Source organism: Pygoscelis adeliae, unplaced genomic scaffold, assembly GCF_000699105.1.
Source record: "Pygoscelis adeliae isolate BGI_AS28 unplaced genomic scaffold, ASM69910v1 Scaffold66, whole genome shotgun sequence".
Lineage (NCBI taxonomy): Eukaryota > Metazoa > Chordata > Aves > Sphenisciformes > Spheniscidae > Pygoscelis > Pygoscelis adeliae.
This window is the reverse complement of record NW_008825167.1, coordinates 1,935,019-1,954,309: the sequence shown is the minus strand read 5'-3', so window position 1 is coordinate 1,954,309 and position 19,291 is coordinate 1,935,019. Positions and strand designations below refer to the sequence as shown.

The 19,291-nt window shown below is 39.4% G+C and overlaps 1 protein-coding gene across 4 annotated transcripts in view; it reads left to right on the top strand.

The window, feature by feature from the left end:
• Positions 1-446: 446 nt before the first annotated feature.
• Positions 447-19,291, top strand: part of IL15 (interleukin 15) — a 54,440-nt gene continuing 35,595 nt past the window's right edge. For 3 of the 4 annotated variants that reach the window (XM_009328763.1, XM_009328762.1, XM_009328760.1), the window contains exons 1-2: positions 447-509; positions 8,196-8,325. In XM_009328763.1, coding sequence (XP_009327038.1) covers positions 8,263-8,325 — 63 coding nt within the window. In that variant the 5' untranslated portion in view covers positions 447-509; positions 8,196-8,262. Of the gene's footprint in view, positions 510-4,460; positions 4,589-8,195; positions 8,326-19,291 lie in introns of all 4 variants that reach the window. The other variant, XM_009328761.1, reaches the window with a different exon arrangement.

The window sequence follows — 19,291 nt, the reverse complement described above, 5'->3', positions numbered from 1 at the left end:
GTTCAGGCTGCAGAGAAGAGGAGGAGTTAAGCATAGAGCTACAGTGTTTGCTTCCAAGGTAAGCAACTCTTGGGAGCTCTGTTTGGGAGGATACACTTAGGTTACAAAGGGGAAAGGGACTGTGCAGAGACAAGGGCACAAACTGTGGGCTTTCTTCCCTTTACGGAAGGATAAGTCGCTGCTTGGGACAGCACGCAGCTGCTGTTTGTGTTTGTCAGTCACTTGCCTGCCTTCTGAATCACAGGCATATGTCTTTCCCCATGTTTTTTTGGTTTTTTTCCAAGCTTGAAAATTGCTCAGAAGTGACAGTGGGAAATCCCTACTATCTGCTATTTGTGGTGAGAATAATTTCCAGACTGTATTAGGAACAAACATAGTCCTACATTATTATATAACAACTGAAAGTAAAACAGGACGGAGGAGGGGGTGGAGCGATTGCTGCTGTCACTACTGCAAACTTTATCCTAACCACTTCTGTGCCAATGTGCTGCACAGCTTTACCGAGACCTGTGAGTATTTTACACTTTTGACATCCTCTTGCTTTTCTTTCTTTCTTGTACTAAGAAGATGAGGGAACTCATACTGCTTAGCTTCCAATTATTTAATGTTTTTTAAAATTGTCTCATAAGATTTGTTATAACTATAAAAGATGTAGTTTAACAATTGTATTTAACCTTGTATCTGGCATCCGTTTCTCTGGTTCTGCTGTGTGAGAATCTGTCATTGTTTTCTAACAAATTCACACAGCAAAAATTAGGAGAAAACAAAGATGCTGCTGTGAGCCTAGTTAACATAGCAAGGACAGAGATAAAAAGCTGGGAGAAAAGTTATTTACCATCTTAGTGTATACACTTGAAAGTGCATTAAATGCAGGAAGGGAACTGAAAATCTGCAATCAAGTGGAATCCTACTGCAAATAGTGATACAGAGATACTGTAGGTGATAGCAGGACAATAGGGAGGTATTAGCTGGTAATAAACCTCAGTAAGCAAATGCATTTATGAGTCTGCTGTTAAAAATACCACTTTCCACCTAATGAAACCAAAAGGTAGGAGGAAAAGGGACGTGTGGGGCAGAAACTTGTGAAGGATTGTATTGTTAAAACCTGCAAAATTACCTCTGTAAAAGCCAGTCATAGGAAATGCTCCTTGTTGTGCACAACCACTACCTTGTGATTCCTTCTGTATACAGCAGGTCTATTTGTGCTCCTTACTTTTAAAAGAGTTTGATATTGCAGAACAAAGTCCTGATTATAATATCACAATATGTTTTGCTATAATTTCCAAATAGCCACTAGCATAGCCCGTTCTGAATGTGTTTATTTCGATTTGCAGTTACCAATTTATTTGACATGTACTAGATAAATGGAAAGGTATCACTTGGTTATTTTATCTTGGAAGGAGATACTTAATTATAGATCAACTTAGTATAAACAAATGATCTTTACAGATTAAGAGAGGTATCAGATTCGTTCTTTGGGAGCCTACTGGGGTGTTCTAAACTCTAAGAACATGTAGCATGACTTTATAGCCTGTAACAATAATTTTAGCCCTGTGAACTCAAACGATAACGGTCAGCTTTGCCAGCTCTCTAGAGTGTAACGTTATACCCTGCTGTCTTTAAGAATGAATTCTCTGGGAAAAAGAATATTATGGTCAGATCCATTCTGAGGCTTCCTAGATCCTCACTGGAAATAGAGAGGGATCACAGGGAACAGAGGTACAGGCTGATGTGGAGTAATTGTGTAGTATGGATAACATAATGCTAGATTTTTTCTGAAGAGTGAAAAGTTCCTTCTCACCTCAGCTTGCAGTCTCTTCCAGGCCATGGCCAGTAATACATTTGACACAAACCTTCCAAAGTCAGGTGCAGGGTTCTGTCACCCAAATGTTTCCCTCTTCTGTGCCCAGGGAGTTCAGCTTGCTGCAGCCAGCACATCAGTGAGAAGGTCAATCTGGAACAGCCCCTCTGTGAGACACCTTGTTCTATGAAAATAACGTGTTTTGTGGTGGAAAGTAGATCACTGTCTGCAGGCCAACACAGTGTTATTGCTTGCAGGGCTCAGTAAAGCACAGCAACCCAACTTCAGTTGTTGGAACAAACTTGTTAGTCTGCACAGAAGTACGTATTTTATCCCTCTTATTTTTTACGTGACACGGTCTTGTTGCTATATCCTGTGTTTCATCACTGCACCATTAGTAGGAGCTGAAAGCCAGGAGAGTAAATACCCTTGTACTCATGTTTTTCATGAGGTCTTTCTGTGCACTTAAAAACTCATAAAGGAAGATAGTGACTTTAAAGGTTATTTTAACTACAGGACTGTAATGCACTGCCAATTCTTATTATTATAACACATTTCCAATTCTCTACACCAAATTATTGTGTGTTAGGCAAAGCAAGAACATCTCAAACATGTCCATTTGCTGTGCATGTATACTAAAATATTTCTAATTTTCAAAAGTATTTAAAAAGTAATTGCTCAGAAATGGAAGGGGGAAATCCCTACTATCAGTTATTTATTATCAGCCACTTATTACTCAGAGAAATGTGTATGAAGCAACACCTTAATTTTTTATAAGTAGTTCCCAAATTTAAAGACATTCTTCTCACCCAACCCAGATTTCTGATTCCCATTTTACAGGCTTTGATTGATAGGACAGGAGTTCACTCCAGGAATAAATGCTGACATATTAACAAACAAGCTGATATATCTGTCTCTGCAAAGACCAAAGTCTGGTAGAAAGCACTATTAATAGGTCCTCATGGGAATATATGCTCAAAACTCCTTTTCGAGCAGGAGTTCAAAGGGATAGGACTATGTTGGAGGTCCACAGTACCTAGACACACAGATTATTCTTTCACAGACAAAAGGACTTCTGATTCTGTGTCATTAATGTCAGATCAGTTTACCTTCTCACTGCTTCTGTGCCAAACACTGAACCTTAGCCGCTGGTGCCCACCCCAAAGGTTCCTGCCTACTGAGGGCTCCTCTGCTCTTGCTGGGCCAGTGCCATTCCCAAGGTGGATGCTATGATTCCATGCTCGGAATGAACCTGAAGGAAGGACTATAAGAGAAAGACATTTCATCCAAGCTGGCTGTACGGTATCAGTGTAAGCAGAGATCCCGCTTGGCCAGGGCTGAGTGCCACTTTTGAGATAATATTCTGCACATCTCTGTGAGAGGTCTAGTCTGGGATTTCCTCCACATCCCTTAGCCGATCTGGGGCCTGTTCTCCACCATCCATCAGGACTTATGGGCAGCTGGCGCTAGATTTTTATATCATGATGACAACGCAAAGAATTCAGGCACCTCAGCAGCTAATAAAAGCTTTCTGTCTTCCATTCATAAATTAATGTACTACTGTAAAAGTAAGGAGACTGATTCTTTTCTAGCTAAGAAATTGGGGCAGAGCGGCAGAAATATTTGGAAGCCAGCAGGGGATGTACTATATAATGAAACTGTTGTCCTTGCCGATAGGTTATTATCAGCAGGTAACAAGATATATGCATCGTTACAAACCATCTTACAGTATTTCATGGTGTAACAGATGAGGTATGTCTTTAGTGGCAGCATAGGGTGATCACTCAGACATTGTTGCCATTATAGCTGCTATAAATTACAACTTAACAGTTTAATAGTTTATCAATTAACTCTAGTGCCAATGCTTAAAAATTCTTTACCAAAAAAATGGCTGATTTTGTTGCCCACTGAGGAACTGTTTTTGAAAGCCTACTTTATAAAAATACCTGTAGACTAGAAGGGTTGACCCTGTGACAGTTAAAAAAATCTTATACCAAAGTTGCTAAACCAGCCCACCCATGACTAGAATTTATCAAATGTTTTAGAGTGCCTTTTTGTAAAATAAAAATACAAGTGAAGCAAATTTACTGGCTGTAATTTATTTTTGAGTGGAGGGATTGCCGTATTCTAAACTGCTAGCCAAAAATGGCTCCCACTGTACCTTTCCCTGGCTGCAGACTGCCAGAAGGCTGTGAATGTCAAGTGCTTAGTAATTTTCTTCCCTAGAGTTTAAGCTATAAGTAAGGACAGCGTGGAGAAGTTTATTGTCTCTGCTGGAGAAAGGACTTGAGCTCATTGGTGATGTCAGGGCACCATCTGCCACAGATCCTGTTTGTGCAGATACAAAATATGACAATGCAGTGTTGAGCTAATGACCTTGTGAACAACTCATGCAGTAGAAGACCCATTTTATGTAAAGGAATAACAACATTGACAAGGTTTCACTCCACATATCTTAAATATCATATTAATTGTTAATATGTTATTAACTATTGTTAACATAATACCAATTCTGTAACCAACATGATGGAAAATTAGACATGAACTCTGTGGCCTGTTTTGATGCTGCATTGGCTAATTAAGAATTATGGCACTTGTACCAGTGGTGCCTGCGTGTATCTCCAGCAAGTGACAGTGTCACTGTCTGTCTTCCTGCAAGGGGAAGTAGGAACCTTACCTGCCCTTCCAGGACTGAGGAGAGGTATTGCAGGAACATGGAAATCTAAGCACCTGACATCCGAAAGCTGCAGCTGGTTACGGCCACCAACCTGCTTGGAAGAGTAAAAGGTATCAACATAGCACACTTGTTCAAAGATAACTAATTATATCTGTTTGTATAAGCCATACTGGCTGTCTCCCAAGTCATGTAGCCTCAGTTGGAATGTCATATTAGGCTGCATCAAAGTATTTTAAAATAATAGACATCTGCATATCTGTTAAAACTGAGAGCGTGTAGTGTGCTTTCAAGAACACGGGAATGGGAGTCACGGTAACTCTTGCAGGCTCGTCTATTGTAGCCTGCGGCCAAAAAACAAGCAGCATGGTTTGTTTCCCTGCTAGTGTACTTTGGTAATGGTATGGTTGCTAGGTGGAGTTTTATGCTGCTTCTTGGCAGGGGAAATAGATCAAATAGTATTTCACATTCCTGAGATTAGATTAGTTCTGATACTAGAGTTAACATGACTAATTGTACTCAGGGCTGCCAAGTTCAGCGTGGATCACCACTGGGCAGCAGAGGGGCTGGGAAGGAGGGCGGCACCGGGAGCTCACTGGGATTGCACTAGTCCCTGTTCTCAGCCCGGGGATTCCAAGTATAAACCTGCTCTGCGATGACCAGCACTGGATGCTGGTGATGGCAAAAGTCATCAGATAGAGGTTTACATGCTGCCTTGCTACTTACAGCTTTCTTTCACTCATTTTATTTAATTTTACATCTTTTTTATTTAATTAAAAAAGGTCTACATCCTTAGTTACACCATATCTTACAGTAATTAGTTACATGGGCACAAGAAATGTGATTTTACACTGTCTAGAAAATATATATTTTATATATCTCTCTCTAAATCCCGGGAAAACCAGGAAAAGCAGATATTCTGTATTTCATGTATTCTTCTTTTGTATGGCCCCATGTCTGATTTGCTGCACATTCCTTGCGCCATGTTGTATATCCAGAATAATTAGTTTTATCTTTTTTTGCCCTCCCCCTATGGCACTTAGCAGTATAGTATCCAATTGCTTCTTGAACATGAATTAGCTCATTTTTCTCAAAAGTCCTGAAGGATAAGAAAATGGGAATTTTACTTTACAAATGGAAAAAGATTGGAAGAACCTAATGATTTTGGGTCCAGTATGTGATACCTGGAGATGGGTTGTTTTTTAAGAGATTCTCTGGGATTGTCTACGTTCACATATAGCCCCCAGTGTGTTCTGTTGCAGCTGTGAGAACTCAATGCTTTTTTGAACTACGCTCTGTAAAGGGCACTCATTTCTGCAAACTGTAGCATCTACACTGGAGAAACCTGCATCTGAGCTAGCTGACTATAACGACTAGAAATATACGCTTGGGGAGCATGAAGCATCTCATCCTAAGGGCAGATATACAAAGCAACTTAAAGTCAAGATTTCTTGCAGGAGGGAACTCAGAAAATGATTGTCGCTTGTGAAAAATCTGGGTTAAGGAACTTGCCCAAATCACAGGGAGATGGTGAGATGAAGGCAGGGACAGGACTCTCTTCCTCACGGCTGCATTCAGCTGCCTTTGTCATTGAACCCTTGCTTTTCTTTCTGTGATCTTCTGCCTCCTTTTCTACACATCTTGCTTTTTCAAATAAGGACATTTATACAGGTTTTTTCAGGAGCTTGATCCATTCAGTGAACAGAATCCATTTTGTTCATAAATCCTGTGGGAGAAAAAGGAAATCGTTACATCATACTGTGATTAAAGATCTAATACCTTTTTAAAATTATAAATTCATGGGAAGGCAGTGAGCACGGGATTGAGTTTCCAGTTCTCGAGAAGAATATGCTTTAGTGTTCATAAATCCTCCCACTTCTGCCACACTCAACCTTTCCTCCTTCTTTTCACCTCTGCCCTGTCTTAATTCTTTGCTGTGCTCTCCATTCAGTCATACTACTCAAATTCCACTGCTGTGCACCAGCAGCATCACTGATTTCTGTTCCTCAGCCTTCACCACATTGTTCCTGTAGGAAGCCTTTTTTTTAATATACAAAGAGTTCTGCTTGCTTCTGAAGCTCTGAGATGGAATATGTTCATTGTGAAGAGACTGCTGGAGACCAACTACACAGTGCTAGCAAATCTTTCCTGCAGTTATGTAAACTGAGCCACTCATGACTTGGCTGAGTTCATGCAGGTTTTCTAGGCTGCCAAACTTGAACATATTACTAAAAAGCACAGCTTTAATTAAATGGTTATAAACATTTTCTTTATATGAAAGAAATGCATATTTCTGCTAATTTGTTTTTGGAAATGGCTGAACTACTCTTGATGGGACTTAAAATCACTAGCTTGAGTAAGTAATTCAGTGTAGGAAATTTCAGCTCTAACAATTTCAGCTTGACCAAACTAAAAGCAATGGAAACTGAGTCTTACTGGTTGAGACCCAGCTGCAGAAGGCCCTAACAAAACTGTAGGCAATAGCCCTTTTATATATATATAGAAATAGGACTGTGTTCCCAGCCCATATCTTTGAAATTATAAGTGTTTAATTTAATTTTCTAAGAAAACAATGCTTATGCAATCACACACCTGTGCGTGTTTGCATATTTCTGCCTCCCTCCTCCACCACATTTTTTAATTCAGGGCCTAATTTCATTGAATAATTTACATTGGAAGAGGCATCTACAGGTCACCTTTTCCAGTCTCCCACCTAAAGCAGGGCTAGCTTCAATGTTACAGCAGGTTGCTCCAGGCTTCGTTGATTTTTTAATACCTCTGAGGATGGGGCTTCCACAACTTTGGTAGGCAGCCTCCTTCACAAACTTATTTTCTTGCAGATTGCACTGGGACTCCTTTTACAAAAAATATTAATACTGATGTCCAAATAAACTGTTCTGTCAACATGCCTTCGTCATTTTCTGCTGTATCTCTTCAAGGTCTTGCTATGAATATAAAACCAGTTGTTCGAACAAAAATTTGCTTGTTTCTCCAACCCCAACACTTGCAAGATTTGAAAGCGAATCTAGGAAAAAAGAGGTTTCTAAAAGAGAAGGGAAACATTCCAGTTAGGTTTTATTGTGTCATCTGTAAAAAGGTAATAAAAAGGGGAATGAGGTGGTTAGACACTTGCCATGATCCTTACTGTGAAAACACTGCTTAAATGGCGGTGGTACAGTGGATTGCTGCTGACTCAACCTTGGTTCCATAAGGTTTGCCTCATGTATTCTCTTCTAATTTATTTTATAAAATAGGGGAGAACAAAAGTAAAATCGCATAGCTGGACTGTACTGTGTCTATGTAAAAGCAACTATTAAAAGCAATTGTCATGCTGTGTTGTAGTAATTAGGGGAACTCTTCCAGCCCTTTATAAAAAACAGAATTATACTGCTGCTAATGACTTTAATACTAGCTACCTGGGCTACAACCACTCTTCTGATTGTTATTAGAAGTCACAAAAATTTATCCTTTGATGACAATATACATTTTCCAGGGGGAACCCTCCTTACATTGCAGCATTCAAAGATGGGTCTTTATTATCTATATAAAAATAAGCCTTTTAAAAAGTCTGTGTCTTGTGTTTTCCCTTAATTTAGAAGATTTAAAGGGGACTTGCAAAAGTTACTTGTGAAATTTCAGCAACTTCCTGCTTTGAATGCTCTTAATAGATGGGCTGAACTCTATTGCAACATTATATATACTTATTTTTTCCACGTCTAGGTTCCACAATGTACTTTCCTGATCCAGATTATGTGCTTCTGTTCTGAGTAATGTGCCAGCAGGCAGGATGCTGGGGACGGCGGGGTCAACACGAAACTCTGCTGGAGCATTGACCAGGCTGGGGAGTCAGGTAAGTGTCACTTAAACAACACGTTGTTTTAGAAAATTTCAGCAAAGCTTTAAATGTTATTTTACAGCCCAACAAGAAAACTAAGTAATACAGCAAATTTAAGGCTTGGAAACATTTCCAGTATTTTAGATGAGATCACTAGCACCCTATAATTTTCTGCTTTGGTTTTCCTGCTCCTTGTTGTTCACTTGTATCAGAATTACATAGTAAATAGGTCTGATTTTTGTCACATTTGTATTTTTCACAGTTTAATCCTGGCACAGCAAGTTCTAGCAGACTTCCCCTCTTGCTTGGACTTAATGCCTATACCTAGCTGGCCTTTCGCAACATGCAAGGCCATAACCCCTGACCCTCAGGGGTGTTTAATACGGGAGGAAAATCCTTGCAAGTGTCCAGCCTCTGTAGCGCTCTTCAGAGCTCCCCAACAGGCTTTCTGGATGATTCTGTATTAATTGCATTTCCAGTATGCAGCGTGGCCAGGTGACCTCGTTATAACCCAAAAGCCTTTAGCATACGGCACTCAGTACCCCCCAGGCTTGCACGCAGCTCCGCGCTGGCAGGCCAGTCCTTCCCTTCCTACAGGTAGGCTCCTTTCCTGAGCGGTGGGGCCTATTGCTGAGGGACCTGAGGTGGGATTCTTCCACTTTCAAGGACTTGATTGTCCCATGGCATCAAGCAGAGCAGAGAGATGCCTGCATGGTACCTTGCCATGGAGGAAAAACCAGAGTGCCCCAGCTGTGGGCCCTCACCTGTGCAAGGGCTGCAGCGGGGCTCCAAAGCAGGCACCGTGCATACAGCCCTGCCACCATGGTACCTCCACGATACCTCCACAGCCCTGTCCCGCCCGGCCTTCCCTGCCAATGTGCTGCACCGTGGATGGATAGGTCCCTGTGCAAAGCCAGTCTGCCTAAATATGCAGGTAGGGGGGAAAAGCCAAATAGGAATTCTCTGAATGGTCTTCATGCTAGTTATGGCAGTGAAGTTGTCGCTTAGGACAGGGTGGATTTTTTTTTACAATGAATTTTATTCAAAGCTTCTTTAGCTTCTTCAATTCTAAACATGTAATTGCTCATACTTGAAACTATAGCTCATCTTTTCCGTTGGCTTACCAGCTGCTTTTCTGTAGAAGTCATAGAAACAATCAGCTCAAAATGAGTTAATCATTGATTACTCAATAGCTTCATATGACTTCATGCAAACTGCCAGAGTGATTACATCAGAATCTTAGCTTTTATTAAAAGCAGGAAGAATATAGCCTTCCTGATTATGGAGAAAAATTTGGAACTCGGACCCCACCAATGTAACCTATGGAAGGCTATATGTTGCCCAGAGAGGTGGTGGATGCCCCATCCCTGGAAACATTCAAGGTCAGGTTGGAGGGGGCTCTGAGCAACCTGCTCTAGTTGAAGATGTCCCTGCCCATGGCAGGGGGGTTGGACCTTTAGAGGTCCCTCCCAACCCAAACTATTCTATGACTCTATGATAAAAAAACAGGTCCTGGCACTTCTCAGATGGTGCTGAAGATATGATACATAATAATGACAGAGCAGTTCATGAGCCACTGTCTTGAGCAGGTACAAGTTACTGCATGCTAGTTCTTCCACAATGATTGCCTGTAGCACATGTGAGTCAAGTTAAGGTTATTTACTCTTCTAAGCCTGTAAAAAAATCAAATGCATCACGAGCAAGTATGTTTCTATTTATGCTGAGCATTTCAAATACAAATACAGCCAGTGTTGTTTTGACTGTAGTATTTCCCCTACTGCTATTAAAGAGCCATTACTCATGTAGCAAGATGCAGACACAGGATTGTGTGACTTTCTCAGTAAACAAGCTTATTTTGCCCTTTGGTCATAGTAATGTTACCTCTGTTGTAACTTACCTATTTAATCTCCTTCATCCTTCATGATAACTTAAAAGAAGTCTCATGCCTTCTGGAAGCAATTCTGTTTGCTTCCAAAGCCAGTGAACATTTTAAAATACAACAGTACCACTACCCCTTTTAAAACTATGTGCAAGTTTATTCATCTGGCATTTATGCTGTTACTTTATCATCTCTTAAATTACTCATTTTATGCTATTTCTCATATTTATACACAGTGAATAACATAGCTATGAAGGTACAAACAAAAAGACAACATCCTTCCCAATAGGGCTTAGTATCTAAAAACAGGTGTAACATACAGCCATTAACATCCATGTTGTGCCTGTTAAAAGAAAAAAAAAGTGCAGATAATTTGAAAATAGTAAATCGTGGTAGAATAGTCTACTATGAGGAAAAAAGCTGAGTGGATTCCATCCACTGAGAATATATTATTGTGCACTCTGTAATAGTTTTGTAAAGATCTTTTTCCTTTAAATCTTTAGTGATGAATGAAGATTTGAACTGGATGATTCTTCTGTAGTTGAGCTATCTTCTTGCTCATTTTTAACAGAGATTATATATAAAATACTATCTTAGAAACTACTGCACAAAAGCTAACTAAGAATATTCTGACAATGTTAGAAATTTCAGAACAGTTACCAGAGATCAGCTCAAAGAGGTATCACTCACTGCAGAACAGACAGGTAGTTACAACATCACCAGAAATTTAGGAACCAAGGTTCCCAGTCTGTTTTCCAGAAATCAGATCAGCCTTCCATTACCAAAATGATGTTGAGTAACTGAATCTCTGTCTGTTAGCCACTTTGCTATGAGTTATCTCTATATGATAGAAGAAAAGATGCCATAAACAAAAAGGTAGAATTTTTTCTACCTTGTCATCCTGGTCCTTGGGAACTTGATGGGGAAGCAGTCAAAGAAGATATTAATCTACAGGCTCACAAATAATTACTTATCCTTAGTGTACCCAGGGGTGCTTCTGCATGCACTGAACCAGTGCTAGCCTGTGGGCTGTGTGATGCTCTTAAGTGGTGTTGTAGAAGGTCGTTGTTAAGGAGGTTGCTGAATAAGAGTTTATTCCTGACATTAATCTTTAATATAAACAGTTACATTAACATAAAAATGAGAACAAAGTAAATAAAGGGGGGCATGTACATTTCACCCAGTGTCATGCTCCACTGATTCTAACAACTACTAGTACAAGAAGAATTTTTCATTCTCTTAAAAGTTTCTACAATAGTTTACCATATGATTTGAAACTACAGGTTTAGATTAAATTACACGTTAGCTGATTCATTATTCCTAATATAAGGTTCTCCAGCTGAATTTGAAAGTTCGAAGGCTGTGATTAGAGGATTCCCTCCCTCACATACATCAGGGGACCTGAGGAAAATTTAATATTTTTAAATTTTTTATGTCTTTCAGAGAAAAGGGAGTGGTTTAGTCATTTCACTAAAATGTATTGTCAGGTATCTTTGCAGAGTTACACATGCGTTTACTTTATCTTCATATTTTCTTCTCATCCTAATTATACCAAAATATACTTTAAAAAAGATCACTGAAATGCCACCAGTACATATAATTCATTCACTCACTCATGAAAATGAAATCAATCAGCCCCCATCTTGGTTGTTAATATCTTTTCTTTTCTCTGAAAGGTATTAAAATGCATGTTCCTTACTCAGTTGAGTCAGTGAAGCTCTGTGCAAGTTTAAAGTAAGTGTCAGGCCTATTTATCTACTGAAGGAATAAAACTCACTGCACGCAACCCTTGACTTACGGTGTTCAGGATATGCAGTTCTGTGAAGGACAACACAATGCCGTTGAGAGTGCAGCCTTTTCAGTTTCCACTCTTCTCTCCTCTCTCCCTTTCCGTCATCAATACACTAAGTGCCTTTTTTTTTTAACACAATCAACTTTAGGTCTGTAATTGGAACATGATTTCAATGCTTTTATTAGCTAATTCATACTCATGTTTGAATGAAGTTTCATATGCAGTATTTTGTTACACCTTTGTAATCATCTGGCCAGTTGTAAACTAGATTTATTCTACTGTACTGTAAGCCTATCAAGGTTGCTGGGCAAAAGAAAGCCTCCAAAAAAGCTCCAGGCATATTCACTCCCCTTATTCCCCCTCAAAGTTATTTTTAAGACAAACACCAACTCTTCAGTATAAGAGTTAAAATTTATCAAAGTCCTAAAAAGGAAGAAACTAGAGGTAAGCATGGAAATTAGGGTGCAACTTCAATGGGCATTTCTATGAATTACTGCAATAACAAGTTTTTACTTATATTGTCTTGGGAAGTGAGATAGTTAGGCTGTAACAGGGTGGACATGCTCACTGTGTGAGAAACTTTCAAGAAAAGCGAAAGCAACCCAGGGTAGTGTTGCTCTAGTTCCTTTCTGAAAAAGTTGGCTGTTGGAGACATGCCTCCAAGTTACAGCTTTCCTTCAGTATTCAGGTAGGCTGCAGACTTGCCTTCTGCTGTCCTGGCTCCAACATCTCCAATCCTTCAGCCAACTCAACAGCCTAAGCCTGAACCAGACCTTTTTTGCAAAGCTGAATGAAGATGTGTTCTCTCGCCAAGCTTTCCAGGTGGTGGCGGGAACAAAGGGGAAAACCGTGGAACAGGCATTCCAAACCTGATGGAAAATACAACTTTCATCATTGTTGCCAAGGAGAAATGGATGTAATATTAATATATTCTGTTCCCTAGTTCCTGAGTGAGGATAACAAAGTCTCTTCCATAGAGAGGACCATTTTCCATTTCAGAACAATGGACGAATCTCTATACAAAGGTTAATATGCCTTTTCTTACGTGTTTTGCTCACTGTCCATGCCTGTAGAGTAAGATCAATTCAATTATCGTACCCTGAAGAGGGATCAGACAACAGAAAGAAGAGAGAAGCCTCTATGAAAAAAGGGAGAGGCATAGAAAATTGTCAGAAGACAGTACTGAGAAACACAGGAACATCCAGAAACAGCTGCTAGAGTAACTGCAGAAATGGTTGGTCCTGCGGGAGAATATTCCAATTAAAACCCCAGTCCAGAAAAGCCCTACAGCCTAAAATTAATGACATGCTGAGAGCGTGTCATGTGCGCTTCTCCCCCAGTCAGGCTGCAAGATGAATCACTGACGACCCCACCTCTTTTTCTGCTACTTGCCTTTCTGCGCATATATCAAGGACAGCAGACAGAAATACTATGTTTATCATAGCATAGACTGAGTCAAACCTATGACCTCAGTACTTGCAGGCGTGCCCACCCCATCTGCATTGTTACATTCAGTGAAGTTTGAAATATTTATTCTTATAGGCTGAACTTCATGGTGTAAGGTTTACATTGTTGGTGGGGTTTTTTTCTGGTAAAAAACATTTATATTTGACAAAGGCTTAATGCAGCATCATAATGTGTTTTTTAAAGGAACAGCTGCATAAACCCCTTCAACTTCTAGCTTCCTTGCAGACTACCTTGATGCTGTGCTCAGCTGGCAGGAGGGATTAAATTCCATGAACAACAGTCTCAGCAGTTCTGCTTCCCAGCCACTGTGTACGTCTCCTCCCCTGTTTTTGCCGGTGTTGTGTCAAATAGGGAAAGTTTTTCAGGCACTTGAGGCAGATGCTGTCTATATGTTACTAATTAGCCTCATCATTAACCATTGCAAACTCCTTTTCTACCTCCCAGCAGAAAACTTTTTGGTCATTCTACAACTTCTTGAGATCCTCCCTCCTATACATTTTGTCTGGCGACTGGATCAGGGGCAGGGTAGTGGGGTGTAGTAAGTGCTTGAGCCTTGGAATATTATGCAGATGGACTGCAAGACCTGAAGGGCTGTGCAGACAGGAGTCCTAAAGGTCTTGATATAACTTGGCAATCCAAACTGTGCAAATCCATCTGTCATCCGTGCATTGCAAAATTTTGTAAGTATTCACTTAACTGATGTAATCTACTCATCTATAGCCTTGGTATTTGATCTGTCCTCATCAAAGTGGTGAGCTAGGGTAGTAAACTATGCCCTGAGGTGGAACTATCTCCTTGGTATACTGTTTTAACCTCTAGATTGTCTCTGAGCAGGTTTTTATGATAATAAGCTTCACTTCCATGCCATGTAGTCATTTCGCTATCATATCACTATCCAGCACAGTCTTGTTGTGAGGCACTGTTCTTTCCCAACGTTCACTGGTAGTTTTCTGAGCCAAGAAATAATGCTTTCCTGAATGAAGTTGCTCCAGGAAAAGTTTATTCACAGGTTTTTTTGCTGGAGGAAAGAAAGGAAAATGTCAGCATGGCAACTTACTTTCAAATGAAAGCAGCTTCAAGTGGAAGTGTATTAACACTTCTTTTTTTGAAGAAAACAAAGCTCCCTCCCTAAATACAATCTAGAAGCTTCACTTCAGCGCAAGACAGGTGATTCATTAAGTCCTTTTGGAGGGAACATGGGATTTTGTTGGGTTGACTACAATCACAAAACCCCAGTGGTTTCTAAAAGATATCCTGCGGGGGGGAGGGGAGGAAAAGACCTCACAGTGCCATTTGTATGTACTGATTTAAAGAAAAACAGCTATGGAAATAACAGTTATTTCAAATGAATTCTGTTAGTTATAAAAAACCAAATACAGATATATATTAAAAAGACATTCGCCATGCAGATATTAACAGTCAGTTCTCTTGTCTATGCTATCAGACAATTTCCAACTAAACTCATAAAGCACAGGCTGCTATGAACGTTATTGTTTCTACTGCAACATAACACAATGCACCAGACCATTTATGCCTCATGGTACTCTTTGCAAAAGTAGAATTGGTAGCCTTTATGTCTTGGCTAAAGTCTTATGTGGGTAAGTATTTTCCATCTCTCTTGAATCCCAGGTATGTGTGTTTTCATGTCTCCTTTTCACACCTTCAAGCAAACTTTTCAGCAAAGACAGCGAACCTTGATTTGTATGCTTTGTACACTTTTGTGTCCTTAATTGCTCTGAAATTTTGCTTATTTAAACAGTTGTTTTTGTTCCCCAGAAATAGCTAGCTGCATAGAAATAGTGCGATGACTCCTGTGACTTCCAGTTTCCTACAGAAGGTATCTGGATAACTACATGATTTTACTTTTTTAAAAATGTTTTTATTAACATGTCCAGACAAACACAATATTATTTAATGGACTACGGCTTTGAGCCTGCAGTTGTGCTCGTTTTGTTTCATATGGAAGAGATGTTTCTGACCTCATTCTCCTGTTCCACATAGTTAGAGAATTGCCCCATTGTCCTGCTCTCTTGCTTCTATTCAGAATTCAGAATGCTGAAAGGTTGTGCCATAATTTGGCTGATCTTAGACTTTTCCAGTATATTTTGGTGGATTTAGTCCTTCCAAGATACAACTCCCTGTGCTACTAAAGAGGTCTGATTTTAAAGTTCTCTGTAATAAATAATGTGAATTTCATTTTGCATCATGATACTAATGCAAAGGAGAGATGACCAAATAATATGTCAAGATTAAGATCCTGAATCATATTAAGCATCCACAATACTTCTCATCTCATCTGCTGTTGATTTGCAGATAAATTTGTTAATGTAATTTGAGAGGTATGCTATGGCATGTTAGAGTTAAGTAATTTCTTCCTGTCTTTATATCTGCCTTACGGCAGAATGTGCCTTTCACTTCACTTATTATCATTAATTAATTAGAAATAATTTGTGCTTCCCCTTCCCAGCTACCATTCTTTTTTCAAACCTGAAGATCTGGGAGATGAGGTTTTTTCCATTGTAGATATCCCATGACTTTTTCTCAGCTTTCAGTACTATGTCCCCTCCTTAGAACAGTCAACAGATGATCTTACCACACAGGATAGCCTGTTTGTTGGCCTCAAATCCTGTATCTCACATCAGCAAATACTACATTATCTTCCTCATATTTAGTGAGCCCCAACAGATGTTTTTTCCTCTGCTCTGCTCTTTAAATGCCACTCATGCTGCCACCTGGGAGCATCAAGTGAAGTAACCAACAGGGTCTGGAAATTACAGGAGATGTCTGCAGCAATGGCAGACAAAGAAAGAAGCAGGAGGAAAGAGTACATTCTATGGGTTGTAAAAGTTTGAGTTTGGCCATTTATTTTATCTACCAGTCTTTAACAAAGAAAAATCCTCAAAGTGCCAAATAAATTAGGACTAAATTTTTGTTTAGTCAGCAAAAAAAAAAAAAGATTCGAGCAGTAGCAAGGCCAGGCATAATCCAAATTCAGTGGTATCTTTTACTTACCCATTCTGGCCAGCAGCTCCCCTTTCAGAGGTTCTTATGAATATGTTGGCAACAGCCAACAGTTAGATGTCCTTGAAAGTTTTTCATCTTCTTTTTCATATCCTTTTCCATTTTAAGAAGCAAGAGTCCACATGCTGTTACTACAAGAGATTAAGCTGTGATACGCAGTTGTCATATGTGTTATGAGACAAATAGCTCCCTAAGAATGTTGAAGAATCTCCTCCAGAAGCGTTAGGTACTAGGCAAAGATCTCTTAGGGGGGAAAAAAAAAAGAGAGAGACTGGCATTTGGTTTTGTCTTGGAACTAGGAATTGGACTCCCAGAAGTCTCTTCTAGTCTGTGACGTTAGTACTATGATACTGCATAATAAACCAATGCAATGTCTCAAGACCATTGAAACCTGGCCTAGGTGTCACTGAGATTTTAACTGCAAAATGCTTGGTTTAGTAGCCAATCTCTCAAGAACAATTCCACTGTGTGAGCCCAGAGGAGAAACTAATGTAATTTCTAAGGAGCAGGATGCTTGTTCACCTGAAAATCCACACTGGCATTCAGGAGAATTCGGTTCAATTTCTGAAATCTCCACAAATTCTATGTGTGACCAGGGGCCATTAAAGCAATATTATTGTGTCTCAGTTCTCCAGCAATAAAAGTGACATAACAACTCCTTCCTTTTTGCATTTGGTCTGACTCGTTGAGGTGTTTTGTAATCTCTTTTGGAAAACATTAGCCTTAATTACAGGTTTACATAGTTTAGAGTATAGCACACTAGGTTCCATCTTAGCGGATGTTTTCAGTTGCTACCATTAGACAAAAAGTAGTACAGCATTAACATAAAGTATGAGTTCTCAAAAAAATTTCAGTCTTTTGAAAAATGCAGGTGATAGCTCCACTTTTTTTTTTCTAAAAATGAGTTCAAACAGAGGCAAATACAATCAGTTTGTTTCAGCAAAGCTATTATCTTTTTCTGAGAGTAATCACGCTGATATTCAAGTAACGAAGTAGCATATAAAATTATTGAAATTAATTCCTATTATTCACTCCACTTTAAAAAAGACAAAAATCAGACACACAGAGTTGGCTGTGTATTAGTGAGATTTTGTTAGTGAAATTTTAGCCACAATTTGGAAATGACTCAAGTATCCTTTAACTGAGCTTATCCTCTGACTGAATGTTAATCAGTATCCTCTGCAATTGTAAAACAAAAGGAATATGAATATGCTATGAGTTGAGAAATTCACACCATTAGGAAGGAGATCATTACAATTAAAGTAAGCAAACACAGCTTTGGGAAAACTGCTGAAGCTTCCCGGTATTTTTTTCCATTGGTTTTGATCTCCTGTGCTTTGCTTTGCTCACTTCTGCTTAGCTCCTGCAGACCCATGGAGGATAATTAAAAGCAAGTAGGAAATTTGGAAAGATGTACATCTGCCACATCACATCAGAGATGGTTAGGTGGAATGGGCAAATTCTTTTTTTCCAAAAATCTTCAAACCCATTCATATACTACTGAGATTCTGATATACAGTATGCTGCTATCAGGTCAGAATATAACTATTGAAGAAAATTTATACCAGACCCAAAACATTGCTAGAAAACATCTAAATAGATCTCACAGCTCTATAAAAACTGCAAGGCTTTTGATTATTAAAGGGATGCATTAAGCTATTCTACTTTGATTGGTACATGAATCAAAGTGCTTGGTTCTATTTCAGCTAAATTACATAGTTAAAACATTATTGCATTCACCCTTTCTAAAAATAGAATTCAAATATACAAGAGTTAACAATATCATACAAAAAGAGTCTGTTTCCAAGTAAGAGACATGTACCTTTATGAAGACTCTGTGTAGGATAACTTTGAGATTAAAAAAAAGACTTCAGTGAGTCAGTCCAGCATTCATTTTCTGTAAAAGTTGAAACAAAAGCTTATCACAGAACACACCCTTATTTAATTTGTGTGGTAAAACTTGTAGAAAATACAGTGAAGGTACTAAATTTGGCCTGATTTTGGGAGACATTTTCATTGACAACTGTATCTCAGGAATACCCCCACCCTTTCATAAAGGCTAGAATTTTTCAATGTAAAGTTTTTCAGGATGTGATGAAGCATTTGGGGTCTAGTACTCCTGAATGATGAGAGAGACATGACAAGTCTCTGCCTTCGCAATCCTGATTTATGAGGGGGACTGGCTTATTCCTCTAGCCAGAAACACAGTGTATGCATATGTGTTGGAAGAAGAGCGATGTGCAAGCTGGAGCTGACAAAGACCGGAGGGAGAAAGAGGAGAATTGAGGTCTGTTCTCAATAGCGAGCTCTGTATAAGAAGATGCCTCAGAGCTCAGCTGTGGGACAAAGCACCTTGGATCAGGAGAGGAATTTGTTATTTTTGAAGGAAAACATATGTCAAGTTGTTGTATTTACATGATTTTTGTCTCAGTTCCATGTGGAGGACTCTTCAAACATTTACGTTGTCTCTGTAAGTTATTATGATGTAATTTAGCTAGCTGGTATAGATTACCATCTTGAGGATGAAGGGGACCTTCTGGAGGTTTTGTTCAGCACCATGACTTCAGAAAGTAGCACCAGGGGCTAGAAGGTGATCTGCATAGGCTGACCCTACCCCGTGTTCTGGTAGGAATGTGATTTCTACCACATCTGTTCTGTAACTGAATGGACGCCTACCTTGATTAGTCAAAAATGTTTTGGGAATATGAAACAGTTGGATCATCACTACAGACATTGATTTTATATGCATTCCTTGGCTGATGCCATCATTTCTCCCTGTAGTAGCCAGTAGTTTAAAATCAATCTGTTTGATTTCATTTCCT